At 41.1% G+C, this 25,350-nt stretch overlaps 3 protein-coding genes and 1 long non-coding RNA gene across 4 annotated transcripts in view; 2 read left to right on the top strand and 2 right to left on the bottom strand.

Moving 5' to 3' along the window:
- Positions 1 to 12,409, top strand: CCT2 (chaperonin containing TCP1 subunit 2). Its single transcript, XM_032687585.1, has 16 exons — positions 1 to 101; positions 919 to 993; positions 1,434 to 1,499; positions 1,598 to 1,709; positions 2,565 to 2,641; positions 3,646 to 3,758; positions 4,308 to 4,510; positions 4,713 to 4,813; positions 4,894 to 5,021; positions 6,900 to 7,003; positions 8,497 to 8,616; positions 9,161 to 9,289; positions 9,382 to 9,485; positions 10,533 to 10,632; positions 11,300 to 11,441; positions 12,115 to 12,409. The coding sequence occupies exons 1-16, from the start codon at positions 99 to 101 to the stop codon at positions 12,143 to 12,145; spliced, it is 1,608 nt and encodes a 535-aa protein (XP_032543476.1). The 5' UTR covers positions 1 to 98; the 3' UTR covers positions 12,146 to 12,409.
- The window catches only part of LOC116786702, a 20,950-nt gene continuing 718 nt past the window's right edge, over positions 5,119 to 25,350 (bottom strand). Inside the window, exons 2-3 of the long non-coding RNA XR_004357044.1 lie at positions 12,890 to 12,891; positions 5,119 to 5,129 (exon numbers count right to left, since the gene is read on the bottom strand). This is a non-coding gene — a long non-coding RNA (uncharacterized LOC116786702). The remainder of the gene's footprint in view (positions 5,130 to 12,889; positions 12,892 to 25,350) is intronic.
- On the bottom strand, positions 14,929 to 15,765 carry LRRC10 (leucine rich repeat containing 10). The gene has a single exon (XM_032687587.1). The coding sequence runs from the start codon at positions 15,763 to 15,765 to the stop codon at positions 14,929 to 14,931; it is 837 nt and encodes a 278-aa protein (XP_032543478.1).
- LOC116786700 (cathepsin E-A-like) overlaps positions 20,255 to 25,350 on the top strand; it is a 9,593-nt gene continuing 4,497 nt past the window's right edge. The window contains exons 1-6 of the mRNA XM_032687586.1: positions 20,255 to 20,356; positions 20,520 to 20,697; positions 22,675 to 22,792; positions 23,291 to 23,409; positions 23,878 to 24,077; positions 24,731 to 24,853. Of these exons, the coding sequence (XP_032543477.1) occupies positions 20,274 to 20,356; positions 20,520 to 20,697; positions 22,675 to 22,792; positions 23,291 to 23,409; positions 23,878 to 24,077; positions 24,731 to 24,853 (821 nt within the window). The 5' untranslated portion in view covers positions 20,255 to 20,273. The remainder of the gene's footprint in view (positions 20,357 to 20,519; positions 20,698 to 22,674; positions 22,793 to 23,290; positions 23,410 to 23,877; positions 24,078 to 24,730; positions 24,854 to 25,350) is intronic.

Raw genomic sequence — 25,350 nt, forward strand, 5'->3', positions numbered from 1 at the left:
CGGAAGCGGCGTTGGCTGTGACGAGGGTTCCGCTGGTCTCGTGTGGCGGCGGCGCTGCTTCTGTGGAGGGGGCGGCGGGTCCCGGCGGCACCGGCACCATGGTGAGCGGGGCGGCGGCGCCTTGGCCGGGGGAAGGGGGGGAAAGGCAGGGCCGGGCGGGGCGGCGGCGGCCGCGCTCCCCGCGGGCGCGCGTGTGGGGCCTGGAGGCCGCGCCCTTCCCTTCCCTTCCCACGCGGTGCCCGCGGGGGGCGCGGAAGGTTCTGGAGCCGGGGCGGGACCGGGCCCCACCGGGAGCACCCCCGCTCCCATCCTTCCCGACTCGCCTAGGAGCGTGGATACGATTGTTCATTTGGTGTTTGGTCCTTTTGCATTTAAGGCCTTGGGTGCTTTGCAAGTGTTAATCCTTAAAGGCACATGTTCGTCACTGCTATAATTAATATTCATTGAAATGCAAAACAAAAAAAAAAAAAAGAAAGATAAGAGTTCCACCCAGATATCAAAATACTAAAACCTTACTGTGCTCAGCTAATGTGTTTTTTCGGTTCTACTGGTTGTGCCAGCCTTTGGGCTGGTGGGGTCTGATGGTTGGTCGGGCGGATGTCGGATGTTGGAGTGAGGTGCTGCTGATGAGTCTTTCGGTCTCGGGGGTCCCATCAGCAAATGTGCACTGCAGCCTCTGGGAGTAGGTTGCACTCGGTCTTGTAATCCTTTCATACGACTACAAAGTTCCAAGACAGACTTTTAAGAAAGAGTCAGGGTGAATTTATCTTAAATATACTTTTTATCAAAACCAAAGAGGGTTTAGAAGTAATTTTATTATTAAAACCATCGTTTAGGTTGTTAATGTAAAGGATTTGTTTTTAAAATGTGTAGTTTTGTTAAGGCTAGAGGAATATTCTTGTGTTAACTGTGTTTTAGGCATCCATTTCTCTTGCTCCAGTGAACATTTTCAAGGCAGGTGCAGATGAAGAGAAGGCAGAAACAGCTCGGTTGGTAAGTTTAATTCTTTTAACAAACTGGTAGCACTTGAGATAATTAAACTTCGTCTTTTCTATTGCTAAAAATATTTTCTGTGTATGATGATGTGGAACTTCTTGTCTGTCTTTCCTTGTTATGTTTGTGAACAGAAGGGATAAACTTCATTGTTCAAAAATTTAAATAATTCGGTACTGTAGCTCGGAAGATTGGTGTTTTGGAAGGCATTTCTTCTGGCTTTGAGGCAGGCTTTTTTGGTTTCTGTGAGAATTAAGTATATTTAATCTGTATGTCAAAATGTAGCAGCTAAGAAACTTGGGTCCAGCCTCCATTGAGAGAAGTGTGACTGTGGAAAGGCTGCGTTAAAATGTCTTCTTGAAAGCTATGGTACAGTGTTATAATTCTTGTGTGAGAGTAGAAATAAATTGTTCCTTAAGGTATATTTATTTTCATTTCAGTCATCCTTTGTTGGTGCCATTGCCATCGGTGACCTAGTGAAGAGCACCCTGGGGCCTAAAGGCATGGTAAGGCAGCTGCATGCTCTCAGTAGTCATACCTTTTAATTTAACTTTAATGGTTACAGTACGTTTTCAACCAGTATTCTAAAACTTGCATCTCGTAGGACAAGATTCTTCTAAGTACTGGGAGAGATAGCTCTGTGACAGTTACCAATGATGGTGCAACCATCCTGAAAGCTATTGGAGTTGACAACCCAGCTGCCAAGGTCTTGGTTGGTGAGTTCTTAAAGGCATGATATTGCTTCATTTGTAACTTTATTATGCAGTTTTTATTTGTTCTTAGAAAATTATTCTTGAAATACTGTGAAAAATGGAAGGGGGGGGAGCAGAAATCCTGAAGCAAGGAGTGCAAGGTACTGCAAGAGTTGCGGAACTCCGCAAAAGTGAGATTAAGGTATATGCTACTCTTCAAAACTGTTCTGGGATATTGTTTTCCCTCAACCCTGGTTCGTCCCAGGAGTCAGAAGGAACAAAAGACAACTGTGTACCCTTCTTTTTTCACTGGGAAAATTTGGAACAGAAACCTACAGGGGAACAGAGGTTCTCTCTGGTTCTCCCTAATTTAAATCTCTCTTTATAACTTAATGAACATTGTAGTCTGGACAGAGTTTACCTTTGTGATCAACTGTTTTTCTGTGCCAGTGGTCCAGTTCTGGTGATGAGCAGGGGCCTGAATGATTGGGTGTTAAATTTCTTAATGATTTCATGTTTACTGGGTCCCAGTTTATCAACAGTTCGTGTAGCATACTTGGTTATTATAGTCTCTGATGCTCTATGTATGCCTTAGAGCTTCTATCTGGCCATACTTCCTTTTGGTGACCATCTTCAGGACTGGGGACAGGGGGGAGTAGCTCTTGACCATCACCAGGTTGGAACTGGAGCATGGATTTAAAGGATGCTGAATTTGATTTGCATCTTATGTTCTGTGGCTTTTTTAGACTTCCCTCTTTAAACAAATAGTAAGATTTGTTTTTCTTTTCCAAACTGGTACGAGAGAAAAATAATTGTATCTGATACTGGTGAGCATGGTATTTTGAGTCAGAACATTAATACCATGTCTTCCTTCTTCAGATATGTCAAAGGTTCAAGATGATGAAGTTGGCGATGGAACTACATCTGTCACAGTGTTGGCAGCTGAACTACTGAGGGTGATGTATTACAGTTTTTCAAATGTGTTTCTGTTTGGCAGTGTACTCCTGTGATACCACCAGTAGGAGGTGTGTTATCCTATGTTTGTGAAGAGGGCTCCCAAGGTATGGAAGGAATAGCTTGCTCTGTTGCTATTGAAATTGATAGGGGAAGAAAACAATCCTTAGCTATTGTATTAGCAATTTTTTTATTGTTTTAGACTATTTTTCCTTATTTATAAACTCTCAAGTATTTTAAGTTGGTACATCTTAGAAAATTGTCTTCTGTTATGTCATTATGTAAGTGAAACAGAGAAGCATTACTCTTGTAGGTCAGTTCCTGGATATTGCACTGGGCAGCATGCAGCACTGCTTAATTGTGATGGTCAGTCCTCCAAAATCCTTTTGTATAACATTAATGAGGAAAAAAAACCCTGTTAAATTCTGTTCTTTGCACAAAACTTGAATTCATACTATTCCTTTAAACTCTGCATGGATTTTGTGTGTATGTAAAAGTTTACAATGCAAACTTTAAACCTGAAATTACTATGAAAAAGACTTGAGAAGTGAGTAATTCTTGTTAGCAGAGCTGTGCCAGAAAAGCTGATCATCTCAAATCCAGGAACTGGGATCAAGAACATCTTAGAAATGATCCATCAGCTTGCCAAATTCCTCAAAAAAAAGAAGATAGCTTTTTTCCAACTACACTTTAAGTTGCATCTATACGTGAATAGGAAACTGATCTGAAACATGAAATGAAAGATTGCTGTTTTGAAATACAAGTCTGGTTGCTCTTCATATTGGAGTTAATTTTTTTTTAAATTAGAATTTCTTGGTGATATTCCATGGACAGATCATATTTGCCTAGGATGGAAAATACCTGCCACTAAGGTGACCTTAATTTTGTTTTTATAGCTCTCTGGCTTTTACTGCTATTCAGAATTTTTTGAGTACTTAGTAGTGTCTTTCCTAGTTAGTGTAACTGTATCTAGGGGGGGGAATAATTATTAATTTCATTTAAATAGGAGGCAGAATTACTGATTGCAAGGAAGATTCATCCTCAGACCATCATTGCAGGCTGGAGAGCAGCCACAAAGGCTTCAAGAGAGGCACTTCTGAAAGCAGCTGTGGATCATGGGTTAGTAATGTCCATGTGCTGTAACTCTTTATAAAAAACTACTTATGATCAAAACACCAATGAGGATTATAGACTACTGGTAAATTCTGTCCTCTCTTTAAGGTAGTATAAAGGTTGAGTTAATGAATTTTGACGGTTAAGAAAAAAATACTACCTTTTTTTCAGGTGAATTATAGAAGCTTTATGATATTATTTAAAATACTTATGATGTGCATGAACAAAATACGAGCAATAATTTGCTCCCTGGAACAAAAATCTGAGCTGTTATTTTAGACTTCATAGTTGGATTTTTAAATGTGACTATTTTCCTTGCCTTACACTTTGAGAGCACAGACTTTCTAAAACTGAGTGCAAAAGTTCTCCTAATGGAACTCGTATTTCAAATAGGTTAGATTGTGGGACAGTGGAGGGTTTCTCTGCAGCATTCCTCAAAACAGAGCATGGTACATGCAGATACAGGCTAGAAGAAGTGGGCAGAGGCTCTCAGGGGTAGCTAATGATAGTAAGGCTTTCAGGCTTTCCAGTTTAACTGAACTGTCTTTATTTTAGTAATGATGAAGTGAAGTTCCGTGAAGACTTGATGAACATTGCGGGAACAACTCTTTCATCAAAATTACTTACTCACCATAAGGACCACTTTGTCAAGCTAGCTGTAGAAGCTGTTCTTAGGTTGAAAGGTTCTGGTAATTTGGAGGCTATCCATGTCATTAAGAAACTTGGTGGAAGTTTGGCTGATTCCTACTTAGACGAAGGTAAGTCTTTGTATGTTGACTGTATGTGCATTCGAGAAATAAAGCTGTTAAAAGTTGCACATCTCTGTGCAAATTTGTCCTAGGAAACATTGTTATGTTATTATTAAGACAAATGCTAAATATGAGGGGATTTTGTAGTAATTTAAATGAATTGTTCTCCTTTTTTAATTTGAAGTCTTACAAGACCTTTCTGTTACTACAGGCTTTTTGCTTGACAAGAAGATTGGTGTAAATCAGCCAAAAAGAATTGAAAATGCAAAGATTCTTATTGCAAATACTGGTATGGATACAGACAAGATTAAGGTATGTGACAGAACTACTGTTGTATAACTATGTTCTTGTAAATGAAATTTTGAGACTGAACTCTGTTTTCCTTGATATAGATTTTTGGCTCTCGCGTTAGAGTGGACTCTACAGCGAAAGTGGCAGAAATAGAACAGGCAGAAAAAGAGAAAATGAAGGAGAAGGTAGAGCGTATTCTTAAACATGGGATTAACTGCTTTATTAACAGGTATGTATTTCTTGGGAAAAGGAGAGAGTTACAAAGTAGCAATATTTTAGTATTGTACTGGTGTGAAGAACATTATTTATTCCTGTGTCTAGTATTATGTGCTCTTGCCTAGTGTTTAATTGAGTCACCTGGCTGACACCAGTGCTGTTTTCTGTGCTTCCCCTTCTGCACCATGGTCTCCCTCTTTTTGTTTGTTTTGGTTTTGTTTTGTTTTAAAGAGGAAGAACTGATAATATTTATTCCAGGAGCCATGTTTACATCCAGTGGAAGCAAAGTCACTTTGCTTTATACTAACAGATTTGTTTAGTTATGAATGCCAGCAGCGTTGTTGGTAACCCATGTGCCCCCTTCTGGGGGGAAATTGCTGCTAAAAGAGTTTGTGCTGCTCAATGCATTTAGTTGAGATTAAACCTGCTATGCTTTTTCCTGCATTAAAATGCAGGTGCTGGAGTACTGCTCCAAGTTCAGGAGGGTTTGGGACGTGTCTGTGACCCTGTTGTGGACCTTTTCTTTTATACACATCTTTGAAAGTATGAAAGATAGCCATTTTCATATCTAGGTTACTTTTCTTTGTTAGCATTGTGCTGCTCTCTTGAACTGTCACAGTGCAAAACCCCATTTTTTTAATGATGAAAAACACTTCTGCCTTTCAGTAATTCTCATTTAAGTGAAACTACCATAGGTTGCAAGCAATTTGGTACCTGCTGGTTCAGCACATCATGTAGTCTACTGGGAAGCTGATCAGCTAGTACTACACCACAGGGTAGGAGTTGTAAGAGTAGCACTGTTTTCCACAGCAGCAAAAGACTGCACTCTGAGTGCATAGTGCATCATCTAACTCACCTTGAAAATTTGTGTTAAACATCTGTAAGAATGATGAATCTCTTAGTCCCTCCATGTATGTCTTCACATGTATTGTGTTCTAGTATAGGCAAAATGAGCACTCTGTCGAGTGAACATGGTACAGATACAGAGTCCAAGGGTCAGGAGTTCTGTTGTCAAATTGATGGAAGAGTCCTTTGAATTATGCAAAAAATATAAATGCATAACTCCATCACTGACACAGGTAGTTGTTCTAAGGAAGCTCGTGTTGCCAGGCTAGGGGTATTGCAGTTAGATTGATGCTTAACTTTCAGATTTATTCCTGGGTAAAATTGACTTCTGCTTATAGGCGTGTAGATCGACTTCTTACACTGTAGGTGTTAGCCAGGTAAATTGTGCTGAGGAGATGCTTGACAAAGGTCAAGGCCATGTGCATCCAGAGTAGGAAGAATCTTCTCTGTGTACACCCAGCAGCACCAGTTCTCTGTTTTGAAGATAGATTAGAAACATCATTTTTTTGATGGAAATGGCTTCTCCCAGCTCCTGCTGAATCTCTGCAACACTCAGTCTCTAATTTGGAAGGGAAAAATAATTTGGCATAGCACTCCTGAATGGTCATTAACCATTCAGCTTTGGGTGACTTCATTCTAGAGAGAGTAGTACACATATTAATAAGGGAACATGTTGTTCTAGTACACCCTGCTAGAATAGGCAGTTAAGTGTCCAGCAGGCACTTAGGATCAAAGGACTTAGAACTTCAAGCACATGGCTCCTTGTACTTAGTGTGATAGTGTTTCTTCAGGGGAAGGGTATTTCAAAAAGTATCATAGTTTGAATTAATTTTTTTGGATTTAGCTTTGTATGTTTTCCTGTCGATGTGTTTGCTTCTGTGTGGTGTAACATTCTGTGTGTGGCAGGTGCCTCATACATTGACTGCTTTTGTAGCTTTCAGAAATCTACCCCATGTCCATGCTTCTGAGAATTCTGAGTCCTTGTTACTCTTGTATTTTAGAAAGTTTGTTCTGTGTGTAATAGAGAAGCTTGTTTTAATTGCAGACAGTTGATCTACAACTACCCTGAGCAACTCTTTGGAGCTGCTGGTGTCATGGCTATTGAACATGCAGACTTTGCTGGTGTAGAACGTCTGGCTCTTGTCACAGGTGTGTAGAGTATCTTGTCATGTGAAACTTGGAGGGTCATGTTATTTGTTTGATCTTCAGTAAATGTTAAACGTACTTAAACATACTTTTTTTTTTCCCCAGCATCTGTAAATAAAGAATGTTGTGAGATATAATTTAGCAAGTTAGTGTCAGTTATTAATTTTCTTTCATACTTTAAAAATATTAAGTCCCTGCTTGATAAGCTTTTGAAATGTTTTGTTTTCTAGAGAAAAGATGAAACTTAGCAATAGAAAGAATTAGATGATGACTCCGCAAATTAGCACTAGTTTTTGATTCAATAATGCCATCTTGTCCAGAATGGCTGGTTTTTTTATTATAATGATAGAGAAGACTAAAGAGTCATCCTTTGTTAAAAATGTGGGCCTGAGTCAATGACTTGAGGTGGACCTCAAATGACAGGAACAACCTGGATATTTTGAGTGGTGTTCAGTGTAAATGTGATTCTAGTAACTAATGAAAATTAAACATCTGGAATGCTTCAGTTGGTTGTCATTGCTGAAGTTAGAGATAGCTAACTAAAATGTCATAAAAAGTTGATCGTGAAAGTGATGAGGAGGATGGAGAATTGCTTTGCAGGGAGAAAGGAAAAGACACTGACTTGTTTAGCTTTGCAAAACTGAAGTAGCAATTGTGTATAACTGTCTGTAGGCACATTGACACAGGCAAACGCTTGATTAGAGGAACATTGCTTATATTCTGGAACAAATTCAAACCAAATTTTGTAGGCCATGGTGGATCAAATAGTATAGCTAAAAAACCAAATTTTTAATAAGCACAAAGTCTACTACAAATCTTGTTTTTTCTTGTACTGCTACAACTACAGCTGTGCTGCAAGTTAACATGGAATAATTGAGCATGCATGGGGAATGCATATATGTAAATAGTTTTTTAATAAAAAGATTAAAGTATTAGAACAGTAATCTGTTCAGAGACGTTTTGGTCTTTGTAGTACCTGTTTTGCTTACAGTATGGCAGTTTACAAGTTGTGTACAACATTGCTGCTACAGCGTGGCATGAGACTTGTGATTTGGGAGAGTGGTGGCCACTGGTTCTCAGCCATCAGGCAGGCAAAATGAATACTGTCACAAGCTCAAGTTTTAAAGCATAAGAAACTTGGTTTAGTATTTGCTAAGTACTTTATCAATAAATACTATGAAAACTTGAAAAATACTGACATTTTAATTTAGCAAAGATGAACATATAGTGTCTTATCCAGACAGAACTCAAAAGCATTGTAGTCCTTGTGATGTGAAACAAAACATTGATGTTTTGAGGATTTATCAGCATTGGTTGATGGTTTCTGGTCCCATATGCTGACATAAGAAAGTTTTATCTTATTGGTATTTTTAATCTAAATTTATTTGGGGGCAATTATGAGGGTGGTTTTTTTCAAACAACACCCCCGGTTAGACCTTGTCTGAACAGATGCTTTTATTGTGAGCTCTGATTTCTATATGGTCTCATGTTTGTAGGTGGTGAAATTGCATCAACCTTTGATCACCCTGAGCTAGTAAAACTAGGAAACTGCAAGCTTATTGAAGAAGTCATGATTGGAGAAGATAAACTCATTCATTTCTCTGGAGTAGCAATGGGTAAGTGTTTAATCACTAATGACGTTGTAACCTTTGTGTTAACCCTCTGCTAACGCTATTCAGTTACCAGTGGGGCATAGGAATTTTGTAATAACTCATGTAACCATTTTTATTAAAGCCTTGCTCTCCAGTAAAAATCTCATAAAGACATATGTTCATGGTTGAAATTGTGTATGTTTAGTGTTATGTAAGTGAACATAACCATTTGTAAGGATGGGAACCAAGACTTCGGCATTGGGAGATTAAATTTACAAGAAAAGTAGCAACATGTTGCACTTTAAGAACTTGGGAGCTTGTTCTAGTAAATGCCAATACTGTAAGTTTTCACGGGTTGTTTTGAGGCAATATTAATTTTCTGTTAATAGCATAGTGTACATAATTTGACTCTATCTGTGAAATGTCATCATACTTTCTTTTCCTCGCAAAATTAAGTGATATAAAACTTTACTATAGTGATAGCAAAACCTTTAAAAATGCTTTGTGATAGCCTCTTTATGTGTCTGTGGTTTCTTTTTTTAAACCTTTTTGTGCTTGTGCTTTCTAGGTGAAGCTTGCACCATAGTTTTGCGTGGGGCAACACAGCAGATTCTAGATGAAGCAGAGAGGTCTTTGCATGATGCTCTCTGTGTTCTTGCCCAGACTGTGAAGGACACTCGAACTGTGTATGGTGGAGGTGAATATTACATTCTTTATACTTGGTACGTGATACATATTTTGTGTTACTGTTCATCAGATATGTAACATCTGTGTGTCTTCAATAAATAGGTTGTTCAGAGATGCTGATGGCTAATGCTGTTGCAGAACTTGCTGTCAGAACACCTGGCAAAGAGTCTGTTGCAATGGAGTCCTTTGCTAAGGCTTTACGAATGGTGAGTTTATTTAATCAGATTGCTGGATTAAGAAACAAAGTTTCACAAAATATACTAATTTATGACATCAGATAGTTGCTTCACTTTAAAAATTTTGTTTGTTAGAATAAAAAATGAAGTTTAGCAACACATCTTGGATGAACAAAGGAGGAAAAGTTGTTTTCTGTCTTAGAGAAAAAGTACTGGTATTTTAATAGTTCTACATGTTACAGAATGGTGAATGTTCATATGCTAGCCTTTCTCTAATTGGTTTTTGCTCCTCTTACCTGCAAGCTAAAAGTGCTTCAGAAATAGCACATAAAAATCTCATCTTATTTAGTTGACATCTGATTTAGAAAAGAGCAACTCTTCTGTTCCATTAGTGCTCTACTGCTGTTTGGGTATATTCATACTCTAGTACTATCTAGAAGCTTCTAGGCTTGCATTAGAGATTGCATCTTAGTAGGAAATAAGAGTGTCATAAGAAACATTTATAGAATTGTGCTATTTGAGAACAAATTGCCTTCCTGTAATCTAGGGAAATTTTTAGGGAAAACCTTTCTTAGGAAATGAAAGACTATAGGAAAACATTTCTGCCAAGAAAATAAAATTCAAGAGCATGGTAACACTTGACATTACTTCTTCAGTCAGCATGTGCAAGTTTGCACTGCTGTCACTGAAACAGTGAATGGAATGATCGGGTGGTTAATGCTTATCAGCAGGCTTATGTTCTGAAAATTAAAATATTTCTCCAGTTGTAGTCTGACTTGATGAAAGACAAGATTCTTTTTTTTTCCCTCTCTGTGTAAAATGAACCGACAAATCTGCTAACATGCTTCTGTCCTCTCTGCTACTTTCCTTACAACAGGGTCTTATACAAAATCCTTAGAAAGGTAGTTTGGTTTTTTTTCTTTCCCTGTCTTCTAATCACTGCAATAGATCATCTGCCATGTTTTTGAAGCCTCTTCTTGAAATTCAGTTGTAAACTAGTAATGTCAAAGTATGTTTCATATTTAGTAGGGATCAGTCCCTGCGTTAATTAAAAACAACCTGTGTTTATCCTCTTAGATCCCAACAATAATAGCTGATAATGCTGGCTATGACAGTGCTGATTTGGTTGCTCAGCTCAGAGCTGCTCACAGTGAAGGGAAGACTACTTATGGACTGGGTAAGGGGCTCAGTATTATTTCTGTGATTGAATTGCTGTTTGGCAGGCTGATCAGGCTCATTACAGTTGATCACATGTGTCTGTCGCATATATTCAGCCAGAACTGAGTAGGTTGATTTCCGTTTGCTTTGCACAGGCCTTAGGCCTTTATCATTCTACCAGGCTTTTGACAGTAGATTGAAAACCTTTGTTTTTGAAGTGGATGGTTTCCACCTCTAAAAAACATTTTCCTTACTTACATTGAGTCTAGTTACATGAAGCTTAAAAAGAAAAGCATTGTTTTAAATGCACCCAAAAACCCAGCACAAGCAAACACATCCTCCTCCCTGTCCCCCCCCACCAATCCAAAAAGAAAACAACTACCACAAAGTTGTAGTGAAGAACTCTGAAGTTAATATACCTAATGAAATAGTGCTGAGAGTCCTGTCGGGATCTTGTCTCCTCTTCGTAGTGTATACAGTTTTCATCGTTAATCTTTTGTGTGTAATTGCAACGTTAGGCTTAAATCAGGAGCCTTGAGGTGAAAGACTTTATTTAATACTTCCCTTCCTATCAATATGGTTTGTTTGAGAAGGTAAGTTACTATACTCTCACCTTCTTATAATTTCCGTAAAAAAATGCCAAGTTAAGAAAAAAACCCCACAACCTCTTAATGTGTTTCTTCCAGATATGAAAGAGGGTATCATTGGAGACATGGCAGCTCTGGGAGTAACAGAAAGTTTCCAAGTTAAGAGACAAGTTTTGCTGAGTGCAGCTGAAGCAGCAGAAATGATTCTTCGTGTAGATGACATCATTAAAGCAGCACCAAGGTATGATCTGAGCATCTGAATGGTCAGTTACAGTGGTATAGAGTAACCTCCTTCTGTGGAAGAGTAACAGTGCAGAAAAACCTTCTTCTAAAAATGCTTTATTTGAAATGAAACCTGACATCTGACATACTAATGTTCATATTTGATGATTTTATTGCTTTAGCAATATGACCAGAACTTTAGAGCCATCAGTGAGCTTATATTGGTGTGCCTGAGTAATGCCTAGTTAATCTTAGATCAGCAGCTACTCCTGTCATATATAGCACTGAAACATCTGCAAAACCAACTGACCAAAATGTAATGTATCATGCTGCTTTCTTTTTTTTCTTTTGGCAACAATTGTAATGGAATGCTCAGCTGCTTCTGAGCTAGAATCTGCAGCTTAAGCAAAAACACGTTTCTTAAAAAGTTTGGGAAGAGTTGCTGCTCTTGGGCGGGTTATCCCATGTCCACCTGCTATCAGGTAGTTTGCACTGCTTATTGAATCACAGGTTTTTTCACCATGGTCGCAGGTGGTGTGTTAGCTTTGAGGTGATACTGCCTTTTGTGCTGTGAGATAAAGCTGGCACTGAACACAAAATATCAGCTAAAGATTAAAAATAGGAGTGGGTGGGGAGGGGCTGGTGTACATCAGCGTGGGTGGGAATTTTCTGATTTTTCTTTTTCTCCCCAGAAAACGTGTACCAGACCATCGCCCATGTTAAATTTTCTTTGGTACCTGAGGATGTGTGGACCAGATCTCACCTAGTAATTTTTTTTTTAATGATGTAGTTTTCGTGAGGTTATGGAACAGAAGCTTGAGACAAGCAGATCTCCTTCAATGGCACTGTCTTCAGTTGGTTTTAACTTACTGGAACTTACATGTGTTGTGGGAAGAATTCACTTGCAAGTAAAACAGGGGTTTTATACAACCCTATTCCTTCTGTTACTCTCCAGGTTCCACTTAAAATACACAGAAATAAAAAAAATAAATAAAAAAAATTCTGATTCACTGAAGTTGTGTTTCTTAGTGTAGAACCAGGAAGGGCAGTTCCATTAGGACAGCTGCAGTACACATCCTTGGTCCTCAGACACTTCAGGCAGAGACTAGGCCCTTGTGGCTTGCTGGTTTGGGTTGACCTGGTGCGTTTAGTTAAGTGGTGTATTCCAGTTTTGGCTGCATAGGTTTTGAATTGGGATCCTTGAAACAGGCTCTGAAGTATTTTTTTCTCGTGGTCCCGGAATATTGTTCTTCAGCTTTTTCTCTTCCTTTCATTATATAAAAAAAGAGGAACCTTAGCTAATGATCAGAAGTACAACTAGGTGATTTTACAGCTTTTTACACCACAAATTTTATGTAGATAGGAGTTCTGCTGAGGGGAGTTGAGAGCAAGATGCGGTTTGGGAGAGAGAACAACATTCTGCACGAACAGTCTGAGTATTTAACTGTGAAGTACTGGGCTCTGGACGACTACAAACATGTATAATAGAGGGCAGTTAGCGGAAAATGTTTCAGGCTGCTTTGCATTCTCTTCACACACACCGCCCCTTTCATGTCTGCTGTAGCCTGTCTTTATATTTTTTTTCCTATTCTAGTAGTTGCTGCAAAGGCAGCGTGTTTCTTAACTGGGCTGCTTTCTTTATCCATGATTATTAGGAAGTCTGTGATGCCTGCAGCAGTCTGTACATGGATTTGTGATGACTGTAAGCACAGACAAGTGGAGGCCCTGTTTCTGGAAGCCCAGAGGTGCTTGCCAGGCGTTGTGACTCTTCTGGCCCTTGCACACCTAATGCAGTGCCTGTCAAAAATCAGGGCAAGTCTGCCAAAGCAGAAACATTAATTTGAAATGAGGAAGTAGGTGTGCAAACATTTTTCTCCCTTAGGTTTCCTAAAGTGAAGGGAATCTACTTACACAATGCTCCCCTGAACTCTCAACACAGACTCTTCAGCTCTTCAGAAGTGACAATACTGTCTGGAGAGAGCTGTGTGAAACACAGACCATTGACAAGCCAGTGAAAGCACTTTCTCCCCCTCCCCTCAGATAAACACAGTACTGGGTCAGTTCTGTAGGAAATAAAACATTGACCTTGGATATTAAAAAAGCCCCAAACTCTTCTGCTTTCCTTTTGTAGGAAGGAATTGTTGGAAAGAGAATTCTGTTAATTCCAAAGAGGTATAGTTTAACTTGGTAAGCTGCTAATATACTTTATTTAATTTGACTAGTAGCACACTATATGGGTGCCAGCCAAATCCACATTTGGACTTTCTTTAACAAGACAGCAAGTACTAGCAGAATCTGTATATCTCCAAATAATTTTTCAGGCATACAGATGACATTAAACAGTTACAAACTGGCATGGAATCAAACCTTTTCTTGAAAGTCAACTGCCCCTTCTACAGGCTGCACTGGTGAGGCAGTTCAACTTGAAGAGAGCACCACCATGGGCTCTCCACTCGTTACAAAAGCTGTCTTTCACTAAATCCAATAGAATCAAAAATTTAAAATTTCATTTTGAGCCAGATTTCTGTATTATTAGATTAAAGCAAAGTTTCCTTTAAAGAAAAGTTAGTTCAGTGCAGTTTGAAGGGCATCTAAACCGGTCAGAGTTGCAACCTGGAGAAATACCTGGCTGAAATCAACGGAGAAAAGTTTGCCTCAGCTTCGGATTATGTGCAGGCCTATAGTGGCAGGCTCCTAGCCCTGGGTTTTATTCATGCAAGTTTACCTTTGCTGCTCTTGTGGTTTTGCTGCTTTAGTCAGACTTCGATTTCCTTCTTTGCTACTGCATGAAAACTTGTCCTGTACAGCTGCCCTTACAGGCAGTGTTGTTGGATACAAAAACTAGCAGCAAAGCCTCTACTTTCCTCACCATCATCTGAAATGCTGCTTGACAGTAACAAAGTTGCAAATTTTGCAGGAAGAAGGCAGCAGTGATAAGAGCAGAGTTCCCAGTCACCTACATGCGGTACAGTTTCCTTGATAGTGCAGCGAGGGCTCCACTGCCACTTCCCGTGTGGCAGGCATGGGAATCTTCAAGCTGTTGCTGTGTTTCAGATAAGTCATTTGAGACAAATGCTGTGGGTTGCTTTAGAGCTGTGGCTCTCAGGAGTGATCACCTTGAGCTGTGGCTTCCAGCTGAGCTTAGACACCAGCAAGGTGAAAGCGAGAAGAATGAGCCCATAGGTGAAGAGCAGCAAGTCCATACACGTGCCGTGCAATCCACCCATGGAAAACATCTAAACTAAGTCTTCACCTCTACCGTGAACTCAGTGGTCCCGTCATGGGAGGAGGAGGAAAGGGAGGAATAAGCCTGCTCTAGGGGTGCTGTGCGAAAGGGCATGTCTGTACAAGAGTTTTGCTGTCACACAGCTCCAAGCTGCTGTACCTACCCCTGAAGACAAACCAGGCGGTGTGGTGGTGCCTGGACACCAGCACTCAAGGAAGAGGTAGAGGTCAGGCGGTGGTGTGGGTGCGCTGCCACATTCGCCAGAATGGGAAGTTGAGCATCAGCAGGGCTCGGCTTCTGGCTTGGTCTTCGCGGCAGGAGGTAGCAAGGGTTTCTCATCAAGCGTGATATCTATCACTGCCCCGGACCGCTTGCGGGGCTCAGGAGTCTCCTCTGACCACCTCCCCACCCTGCGCACTCCTTTGGCCACTTTGGGGGCATTCCTGCAGGGGTTGTGGTCATAGATCACCAGCTTCAGGCCAGGGAGGTGAGCTAGGCTGGGGAAGAACCGGATGGAATTGCGGTCCACGTCGATGACCTCCAGAAATGGCATGTTCAGGAGCACGGGAGGAAACTCAGAGAGCAGGTTGCCTGACAGCCAGATGGTGCGCAGCTCCTGCAGGCACTGCAGCTGGGGAGGGAGTGCGCGCAGTGCGTTGGAGCCGGCGTGCAGGGTCTTCAGCAGGCTGAGCTCACACACCACCTCGGGCAGGTACTGCAGGCAGTTGGACTCGATCCAGAGGGTCTTGAGGTTCTGCAGGAGCCGCAGCTCAAGGGGCAGGCTGCAGAGCTTGTTGTTGCCCAGGTAGAGAATGCACAGCTGCTTCAGTGTGCACACAACTAGGGGCAGCGCTTTGAAGTTGTTGAAGTCCAGTGCCAATATCTGCAGGTTTTGCAGCTGCTCCAGCTCGGGGGGCAGATGGTTCAGGTTGTTGTCGCTCAGGTACAGCTTAACCAGTTCCCGAAAAGAGCAAATGTGCAGAGGCAGCCGCCTCAGCTGCCTGCCACTCAGATCCACCATTTTATCCACTGGCATCTCTTCTAGGTCTTCTAGGAGGTACTTCTGGCACTTCTTGGAGGGCACAAAAGCAACTATGGCTTTCAGACTGTTGCCCATCCTGAGATTTTGTTTTGGGATGGCCGGGACTGTGAGGGACAGGGGCCCACCTTGGTTTTCTCCCGCTGTGCACTAGCCTGCCAGTAACTCTGTCTTCCCAATATAAGGCTTTGTTTACAGGGCACCAGCCGTTAATCTCAAGGGCTCTGAAATATTTCTGATAACTGAATGAGTGTTTGGTGATGGGGATTATAGACAGGTCTCCCTCTCTCACCCACACTCCCACTCACTGCCTCCAAAAACATTCCTTCTTGCCTCTTCTTGCGCACTGTAAGTGTTCTCTGATTTTGCCCCAGTCACCCCAATGCCTCAGCTCCTACCTCTTGCTCTCTCTGTGTGGCCAGTAAGGGCAGTGGGGGTTGGCTTGGTAAAGTAAATTCCACAGAAAGCCAAATTTTTAAACTCAAATGTTTAACTTTTATGAAACTTTCAGCAGAAATGTCAGATATAATCAAATTGTTTAAAATACCAGTCAATATCTGACTGACTTTCCAGACAAGTGGCACTTTCAGGGATGTATTTTGCAAGGTGCCACATAGTTTCAGAGTGTAACTTGCCACCCAGTAGTTATCTTAAAGCTTTAACACAGATACTTGGCAAACTGCTATCTTGAGCTGTTCTACTATTTATGTTCCTAATTTAATGGTATTTATTATAGGCTCTGGCACTCTTGGCCTTTTTCATTACATTATGTTTTACTTCTTGTCTCAATCCCTATTTAATGAGCTATCACAAACTACCAAGGCTGTTCTCCATATACCTTTCTACTATGCTACTGCAGTTCCCATGTCTGTACCTAAATTTGTCAAGAAACTCCCATGGATTTAATTCCATCAAGATGTTTGCTTGTTATGAGTGAGATAAATATGATGTTAAAAAGTTAAAAAGTTGAAAAGTTAAGCGCTATCTGCTATTTAGATCAGGAGTGCCTCTGATTTCTAGGAGTAGCATTCCCATGTGGAGGAACCTCTGCACAGTTTGACTTCTTGAGCTGCTGCTCTTTTAGGCTTTCTTGGGGATTCATGTGTGTCCCTGCCCAACGCAGGGGGGCTGGAACTACATGATCTCTAAGATTCCTTCCAACCCAAACCATTCTATGATTGTCCTACCTGTCTGTTGGCTGTGGCTGTACCATGAACCTTGGATGGGAGAAAATTTTCTTCAAACAGTCTGCAGTTGTTTTCTGGGCATAAGTGCTACACTACCGAAATCTGTAACTGCTGAAAGCCACACACTCTTGGAAAAACAAAAGGCAGAGCAAACAGAAGATTGAGAAAAAGGCAATATCAAACAGTTAAGGTGGCCTCTGGATCTCTAGTCAAATCTAATAGGGAGGTCTCTACTACCACTTGTTTTCAAATGTAAATCAGGTCTTAGCTATCAATTGGATATAGCCTATAGGATGTTAACTAGCCTTTTCCCTGTAAGATCAGTGGCTGTGCCATGCAGCAGTGATGCTATGAAACATATGGAGGGCTTCCCTCGGGGAGGAGAATAACAGGGAGGGCGTCTGGGAACCAGTATTGCAGCAGGATGGACAACAATGAGTCCTGAGACCTGAGTGCCATTAAATAGGCATGAATAGAAAAGCTGGGCAGAGTATCAAGCCTGGAGAATAAAGATAATGTCATGTTCATCTGTGGTGGTGCAGAGAAGTGCTGAAAATTCCCTCTCTGGTGACAGAAGGCAGGACGTGCTGTGCATGGCATCCCAGCAGCAACAGGCCAGTTCACACTGAACAAACATCTCCAACTAGTCCCTTCTTCACTGCTCTAACACCCCGTGCCCTGTCAGAGGACCACTGTGGGGAATGTGTAATTTCTGGATTTTGCAGGGCATCCTTTTCCAAGCAGTTACCCTGGAATGTGATCTGACATTTAAGAAAATATTCTCATTCAGTGGGTTGTTGTATTTGTTTTCATTTCTAAGCAGCTGTGGCACCTTCTAAAGGCAAGGATCCCTCCTCCTAAGGCACTGTAGGTTAAAGTTGTGGAAAACCAAATGCATTTGGCATAAATAATAATGAATTTACATCCATGGTGAAGACATGACCCTTAGACAAATCTTTTCAGATAACCTGCTAATCAGAACAACATGAAAGTATAGGTACGAATATATTAATAATATAGTGCAGGCATATTTTTCTCAACAATCCATATGTAGACAAATAAATTCACAACGTACTCTGTCTATAGACAGAGATGGGGATATATTTTTTCTACTTGAATTATTTCTACTTAATGGAACTTTTAAGCTGCAGATAACTGTTTCTTAGGGATCCTCTGGATTGTAGTTTAATCATTATTCCAGCTTATCAAAAAAAAGTCATGATGACCTTCTGTTGCTGTATTTTGTACCTCTGTTAGCTAAATGAATGTCTGTTTGGAACATACTGTGAAATCAGAGAATTTGGGAAAGAATAACCTTCGTATGTGGATTAATAAAGGGCTACATTTGCAGTAAACTGAACAATTATGTTCTTTCTGAGAATCAAGGACTCGATGGAGCCTCTAAGGCAAAGGCAGTCTCCTCAGTAGACCCAGGTGGTGTTTTGGAAGCCACTTCATGTCTTCAAAGTTATCATGATGCCCTCCAACACGAACATTAATGACTTCCCAGAAGCAATTTTGGCATTTGAGGAAAAGTTCAAGTGATAAAGGCGTTCAGCACAGACATTGTCTTACTCTTGTCAAAGTGACACTGCCCTCCCCCAGGGCTTGCTGTGCATCAGGTGGCAGTGGAGTCTCCTTGAGAAATGCCTTTGCTTTCTGGAAGTTCACAAATGGCCACATCTTTGCTGACCAGTCTCATTTCCAGCATCCAGCTCCTGCAGCTCAGTGGCTGGGATGACTGTGGGACAGAAAATGTGGTTGTTCACTGATAACTTGTGTAAAATCCCCGAGTCCAGAAGAAATGGGGAACATTACTCAGAGCTAGATAATTGAACAAAAAATCACAATAAAGTAGAAATCAATATGCATCTTTGAGATTCTATTATTTTTTGAAACAAAATATGATAATAGAGATGCTGGTGCTTTTTCAGATCCAGAGCTCTGCACACAGCTGTGTGATGACACCATGCTCAGCCTTTGCTGAGTTTGTTTAGCCGTCACAATTTTGGAGGTACATTAGAAAAAGCAAACTATGTATTTCAAAATCCAGGGGACTAATGAATAGAGCTCTAAACTTACTGATTTTAAGGTTCTCATGCCCATTCTTAATTAGCCTGACATAACAAGGGAAGAGATTAAAAGGAACAATTTTTAAGAATTTCTTTAGGATATTCTGATAATGGTTTGCATTGCATTTCTTTGAAGTCTGTGACAGGCATTTAGACCCTGTCTTTTCTCACAAACACCATGAGTTTTGTTTTTTCTGCTGTTTTTTCTTGACTGGAGCATTGTTGCTAGAGCAGATGATGACTCCTGCCTCCTCCATATCCTTGATATTCACTCTTAGCTCCGTGCTGTCACGCATCTGCTCTCTTTTGGGAGGATTACCTAGTTCCAGTTCACCTTCACATGGTGAGCAGTTTACTTTTAATAAGTGATGAGTTACAGGGGAAAGAATATTGTTGGTCTTTTCCCAGCCTCCTACCATAGTACTTTGAACAAAAATGTCTGTTATTCAAATTTGGCTTTAATATATGCTAGGCTGCAGTATGCAGTTGCTTACCGCACTTTCTTGTGCAGAGGAAAGATTCAAAAAGTCTTGAAAGTAAATTGCAGACTCAGTGCTGAGCTTCCTCCCAGGCAGCTAATAGGTTTGGGGTTGCAGTCTGCCAGCTCAGAGTCTCTTTTTGACACCATTATTTTTTTGAAGGCTTGACTTGAATCCAAGTGTCAAGCAGGGGTAGGAGCCACTAACCTCAAGAAACTCCCAGGAAAATAAATCAAAGTGAGCCCTTCCAAATGTCTTTCTGAAAGGTGTGCAAAGCTTCTAGCTGTTTATTACTGTATGTTGCAGGCTGCTGTGTTTTTTACTTTGAAGACCCATTTTCTGGGGTGGCAGTCAAATTATGTTTAGACTGGAGTTCTCCCATAAATAGGGAATTAAACATGAGCTGATAGGGGGTGACTTGTCACAAACCCATCAAATGTCTGTCTGCTTGGCCCTGGTGAAATGTCTCAATGCAAAAGGGAAATGGTTATATGTTATGTCCTCTTTCTCCGTGTTGAACACTTCTGAGGGATTTCTCACTAAAGCAAGCTTGAAAAGCATGAAGTCCTTGGACTGCTTCCTCTTTCCCATGCTAAGAGGAGCCAAACTCATCCCATATATCATATTTATGTAAAAGACATTACGGATTGTTATGAAAATGTCTGTTTGGTCTAGACTGTGCCCTGGTTATCTGTGCCTGAGTAGTTCCACTGGGCATCACTATTTGCACAATCTGAGGGTAAATTAATCAGTTTTCTGCCAAAGCACTGACCTCCTGTGATTGATTGACCTGGCGAATGGCCCTCTGCTGACAACAGGCCATAAAAAAGGGACTTCTGAGCAAAGGAATGTCAGACTCTGAGCCACTTGGAACCATGAGAGTGATACTGTTGGCTGTGGTTTACATCCCATTCATCCTGGCCATGGAACGGTAAGAAAACACATCTGGCATTATGTGTCAGCTGGCTTCCCAGGGTGACCTGTGCCTATTGCTACTCGTCTCCAAAAAGAAACATTTTTTAAAGAAAAGAGTATATGAGAGTTCTAGAATGAAGAACCAGTTATTTTTTTGTGTGTTTATTTTATTTGCATAGAATCCCCCTGATTCGATTCAAATCTATCAAGAAACAGCTGAAAGAAAAGGGAGAATTAGAGGACTTTTGGAGGAATCACCACCCTGATGTTTTTGCCCGAAGATATCTGCATTGCTTCCCTGCAGATATTGCTTTATCAGTAGGAACTGCTTCAGAAAGGCTGTATGATTACATGAATGTAAGTACAGTTTTGGTAATGCAATCATTAGGACTCATTGTTCTACTGAAGGCAGATTTTTTCCCAGCACGTTTCAAATCTAGTCTCTCAATGAAATTATAGGGCTTGAGATGTCTTGTTGCTCTATGCTATAAATATTAGATTATAAAAAATCAGTTTGCCAGTCTGCAAAATAAAGCATGTCTAGATCTAGGTTAGCTTGTCACCTGGGTAGAAAGCTGATGTAGTCTAGCAGTGATAGTCTTGTAATGGGTTTGCCTGTATCAGTCTTGGTGTAACTATCAGGTTTTTGGTAGCAGAATCTGATTTCTTCACTTAGTGGTATTCTATTTATCAGAAACTAGGATGTTTGTGTGTTATAAAAAAAATATCCCCAAAATCTCATTTATTTGATCACGTGGAATCAGTGATAATAAACCTAAGTAGAGTTTTTTATTTTTCTGCTTTTATCTCTGGAGTTTAGTGTGTATTAAATACTGGAGACTGACCTGGGCCTCATACTAACCTGGCTGAATTTACCATCTAAACTTAAAAAGAAAATATATGAGATTCACTGGATCTCAGGCAGGCAAGTCAGCAGGTCAACCATTTTGTAAGGTATCTTTCCTGAGTTTAGCATTTTGTCCATTTGAATAGTCTCTGTTTTCTGTTTTACTTGGTTCTTGTGTTATGCTTATCTAAAGGAAAACTAAGTTGCAGAAGTGTTGTAAAGGCTGCATCTGAACAGGGAACAGAATGGAAGGGAAGGCCAAATTCGTTCAGCAAGAACTTCTGACACTTGAGGGCCTTAAAGAAATACCTATGTGAAGAAGAACAAACATTTCAGTCTGCTTTAAAGCTTATTTCAAAGAGGGATAAATCTCAAAATGATGAAGCAAAACCCCCTTCCCTAGCATACCCATGTAGCACCAGGAACAGTTTTGTGGAGGTTTTATTGCAGTGTGTTTGTGGTTTTTCTGGTTGGTATTTTGGTTGGTTGTTGTTGTTTGGTTTTTTTATGAACATCCCTTAGAGCTGCCTCAATTTACAGATTCATTGATAAAGGTTTAATACAAGAGGGAATAAAATTCTGCTATATAACTGGATATTCTCTTAAATGGCATGCTTGCTTGCCTTTTCAAGATTATCTCATTCAGATCATAAAGTGCAGGGTCAGAAGCTTCAGTGTATTAATTAAGAAGTATGCACTTGAAGGTACATAATCAAATATTTGTATTGCTGCACAAAGCTTGGCACTAGCTATTGCTTTTCTATCTGTGGTTGAATTCCAGAAATGCCTCTTCCTAAAAATAGGTCTCTTAATGCTGAAGTGCTCTTCCAGGGCCAGATAGGAGCACTTAAACACTTCTATACGGGATGTGGATAAGCACTGCACTCCATCATTCACGTGTTCACAGATTATCTCAGTCTCAATTGGTATCCAGGGATGGTCAGTGGTTTCTTCATCCGCTGGATGAACTTTGTTCAGTACATTAGGAACAGTTTGTGCAACACAATACTTTTTTGACTAGCTATGCTAATTACAAGGGAAAAAGGCTAGCCACATATGACAGTGTTTGTGCCACCGGTCAGAGCCCTCTGAAGCCAGCAGAGTCAGATTGTGCTGACTTTGCAACACTGATTTCTTACTGACATCAGTAAGGAGCAACCTGAAAGACTGTATGGTCATGTGAGAGCTTCGTCTTGGGGATGACCTTGCTACCTCTGAAACCCGTGCAAAAGGGTTTGTTGACTCAACTGAATATTTGCTTAAAAGGCTTTAAAAATGCCTCACCATTGTGCATTCAGCTGGAGTGAAATCTGCTGCCTGAAGCCACTCATGGAACAGACACACTTGCCTGTGGTGTGCATTTACATTTAAATGAAATTGCACAGACCCCCCTGAGAAAGCATTGGGTGATGCTCCCAAGTATGCTTCTTCCTCAGGAATAGCTCAGTGGAGGCAGCTGGGAGCTGATGGGGCTGTTCCTCCCCCAGGCGCAGTACTACGGAGTGGTGAATGTCGGCACGCCCCCACAGAGGTTCACCGTCGTGTTTGACACCGGCTCCTCCAATTTTTGGGTCCCTTCTGCTTATTGCATCAGCGAGGCGTGCAGTAAGAAACATTATTCTCCCTTGTGCTCCTCATGTCTTGGATACTTTGACCACTTCTCTTTTCCCAAGGAGCTTGCCTGCAGCAGAGATTTGGAAGGGAATGGTTTGGAGCATCCCTTAGGGCTGGTCTCCTCTCCCCAGTTTTCTTCTCTGCCTCTGCCCCTCATGTCATCCTGTAGCCACAACAGGTGCCGGCTGCAGCTGCCAGCTGTCCTTCCAGACCACAAGGTGCCTGATGTAAAAGGCATGAAAATAGACCTGGGAGAGCTGCCAGAACTGGTGGAAATGCCTATTTTTGTTTTAATTTGTCTTTAAAATGCAAAATAACCTCTCAGGTACAGAAAAACTGGTGTACCCTGCAGGGGAACTGAGGTGCCTGCAGTATTTCTATAGATACTTTTCTCATAAGAGAAGCAAAAATCTCATCTGGTTCTGCGCTGGGGAGCAGGTGCATTGCTGGACCTTCCCTCAGTGCAAAGATATAATTTGTTTCATGTAGGGGTGCACCAGAAATTTAAGTCCTTCAAGTCGGATTCGTATGAGCACGGAGGGGAAGCCTTCTCCTTGCAGTACGGCTCGGGACAGCTTCTGGGCATTGCTGGCAAAGACACACTGCAGGTGAGCATCCACCTAAAATGGGTGTCAGCCTCCAGGTCAACTGTTTTCAGGCAGTTCAGATACTGGCCTTGCTCTTGAAAACCTTGCCTGGTTTAGGCAAGGGTAGGGTGAGGTCCCACCTAGCCATGTACTGAGAGGTGTGGGTGCTGCTCCAGCTTTGGGCTATCAAGACAAATCCCTAATATTTTATTTTCATTTCTGCTTGTCTTCTTGGGTCTTTGTCTGTTCTGGGTTTCTGAACAAGCAACCTCAAAAGTAAGGCATTCTAAGGAATTGGTGCAGCCTACCTGCCAAATGGGCACCTGTTATATTGATGCAAGTCACACAAGGATATCCAGGTTTTATAAACGGAATGAATCTATTGATATGGATCTGAAATGTGGCCAATTTCTTGTAATTGATGGTATCCTTACTTTCAAAGTTCTTATATATTTTATTTATTTATTTATTTTCTTTTGAACCAAACAGATAAGTAACATCTCCATCAAGGGACAGGACTTTGGCGAGTCAGTGTTTGAGCCAGGAACAACTTTTGTCCTTGCCCATTTTGATGGCGTGTTGGGCTTAGGCTACCCCTCCTTAGCAGTGGGCAATGCTCTGCCTGTGTTTGACAGCATCATGAACCAGCACTTGGTAGAGGAGCCGGTCTTCTCTTTCTATCTGAAAAGGTCAGTCTTTAAAATGGCACTGCCAAAAAAGAAGTAAATTTATTTTAATTGTTGATAGAAACAACTGTGCCTCTGTATAAAGCTTCAACTCCAGAAAGTAAATTCCCCCATTTTTTTTGGTTCTCAATGTTGGGTTTTTTTCCCAATTTGACACTGAAAAATATGGCATTAAAAGAAAGTGTTATGGGGAGGACCATGACTTTTTGGATAGATTTATTCTTGTTGAGCTGGTCATAAAGAAAAGAAAAGCTCCCAGCTCAGACTCACCATGTCTGTTGCCAGAGGTTTCCTTCTGGCCCATGAAGATGAACAGAAATGCTGTCCTACACCCAAGTAGTCACATTCCAGAAAAACGTTGTTCCCTACTCTGGACCTAGCCACAACTCCACCAATTTCTCTAGTGTTTATTTTGAGGCAAGAGTAGCAACTGTCTCAACCTGCTCCTGATACCTACCTTGGCAGCCTACTTAGATGTCTTCTCAGTCTTCTCAGATGTTGTTTGGGACATATGCACTGATAATTTAGGAATAATCCCTTTCAGCCATCCATATCTGAATTTAGAAAGGGATGTGATTTGTCTTTTGCTTTTTAAGAGCAATCTCATGCATGCTGGCACACTCCCATCTCTGTGTTACCTTGTCTTCTGCTTTCAGAGGAGATGACACTGAGAATGGTGGTGAGTTGATTCTGGGGGGGATAGACCATTCTCTCTACAAAGGTTCAATCCACTGGGTCCCAGTCACTGAGAAAAGCTACTGGCAAATACATGTGAACAAGTATGTATACGTGTATGTATGTATGTATGTATGAAAGACCTGGTGAAATCTGCCTCCCCATGTAAAACCTGCAGAGACAGAAACACCTAGTGATGCAGATGCAGAGGACTCAGCTGCAGTGTTTTACCCTTGTGCCTCTCAAAGAGTGGGTACAATAGGATGAGATTGGCGTTTGTTAGCTCTCTAAATCTGCTGTGACATGGGTGGCTGGTTTCTGAGAGAACATATTAGTATGTTTTAACTGTTAAGAGGTTAAGGTACCCACAAACTGAATCCAGCTCTGGGTCCTGCTCTCATCTTTCCTGCTAACTTTGGTCCAAGCAGTCAGTGTTCCTTTGTTCTTCCTCTAGCATGCTGCCTAAATTGATGAGAATACATATCTGTGGGTGAGGACAAATTCATCAGCAGGCAGCAAATGATTAGTGATTAGGAGTCCCAAGAGAGAAAAGTGGATCCACAGACATTCTTGTCTTTAGCAAAGCTCGGCAGCTAGTTTT

The sequence above is a fragment of the Chiroxiphia lanceolata genome, chromosome 5 (genome assembly GCF_009829145.1).
Source record: "Chiroxiphia lanceolata isolate bChiLan1 chromosome 5, bChiLan1.pri, whole genome shotgun sequence".
NCBI classification, from domain to species: domain Eukaryota; kingdom Metazoa; phylum Chordata; class Aves; order Passeriformes; family Pipridae; genus Chiroxiphia; species Chiroxiphia lanceolata.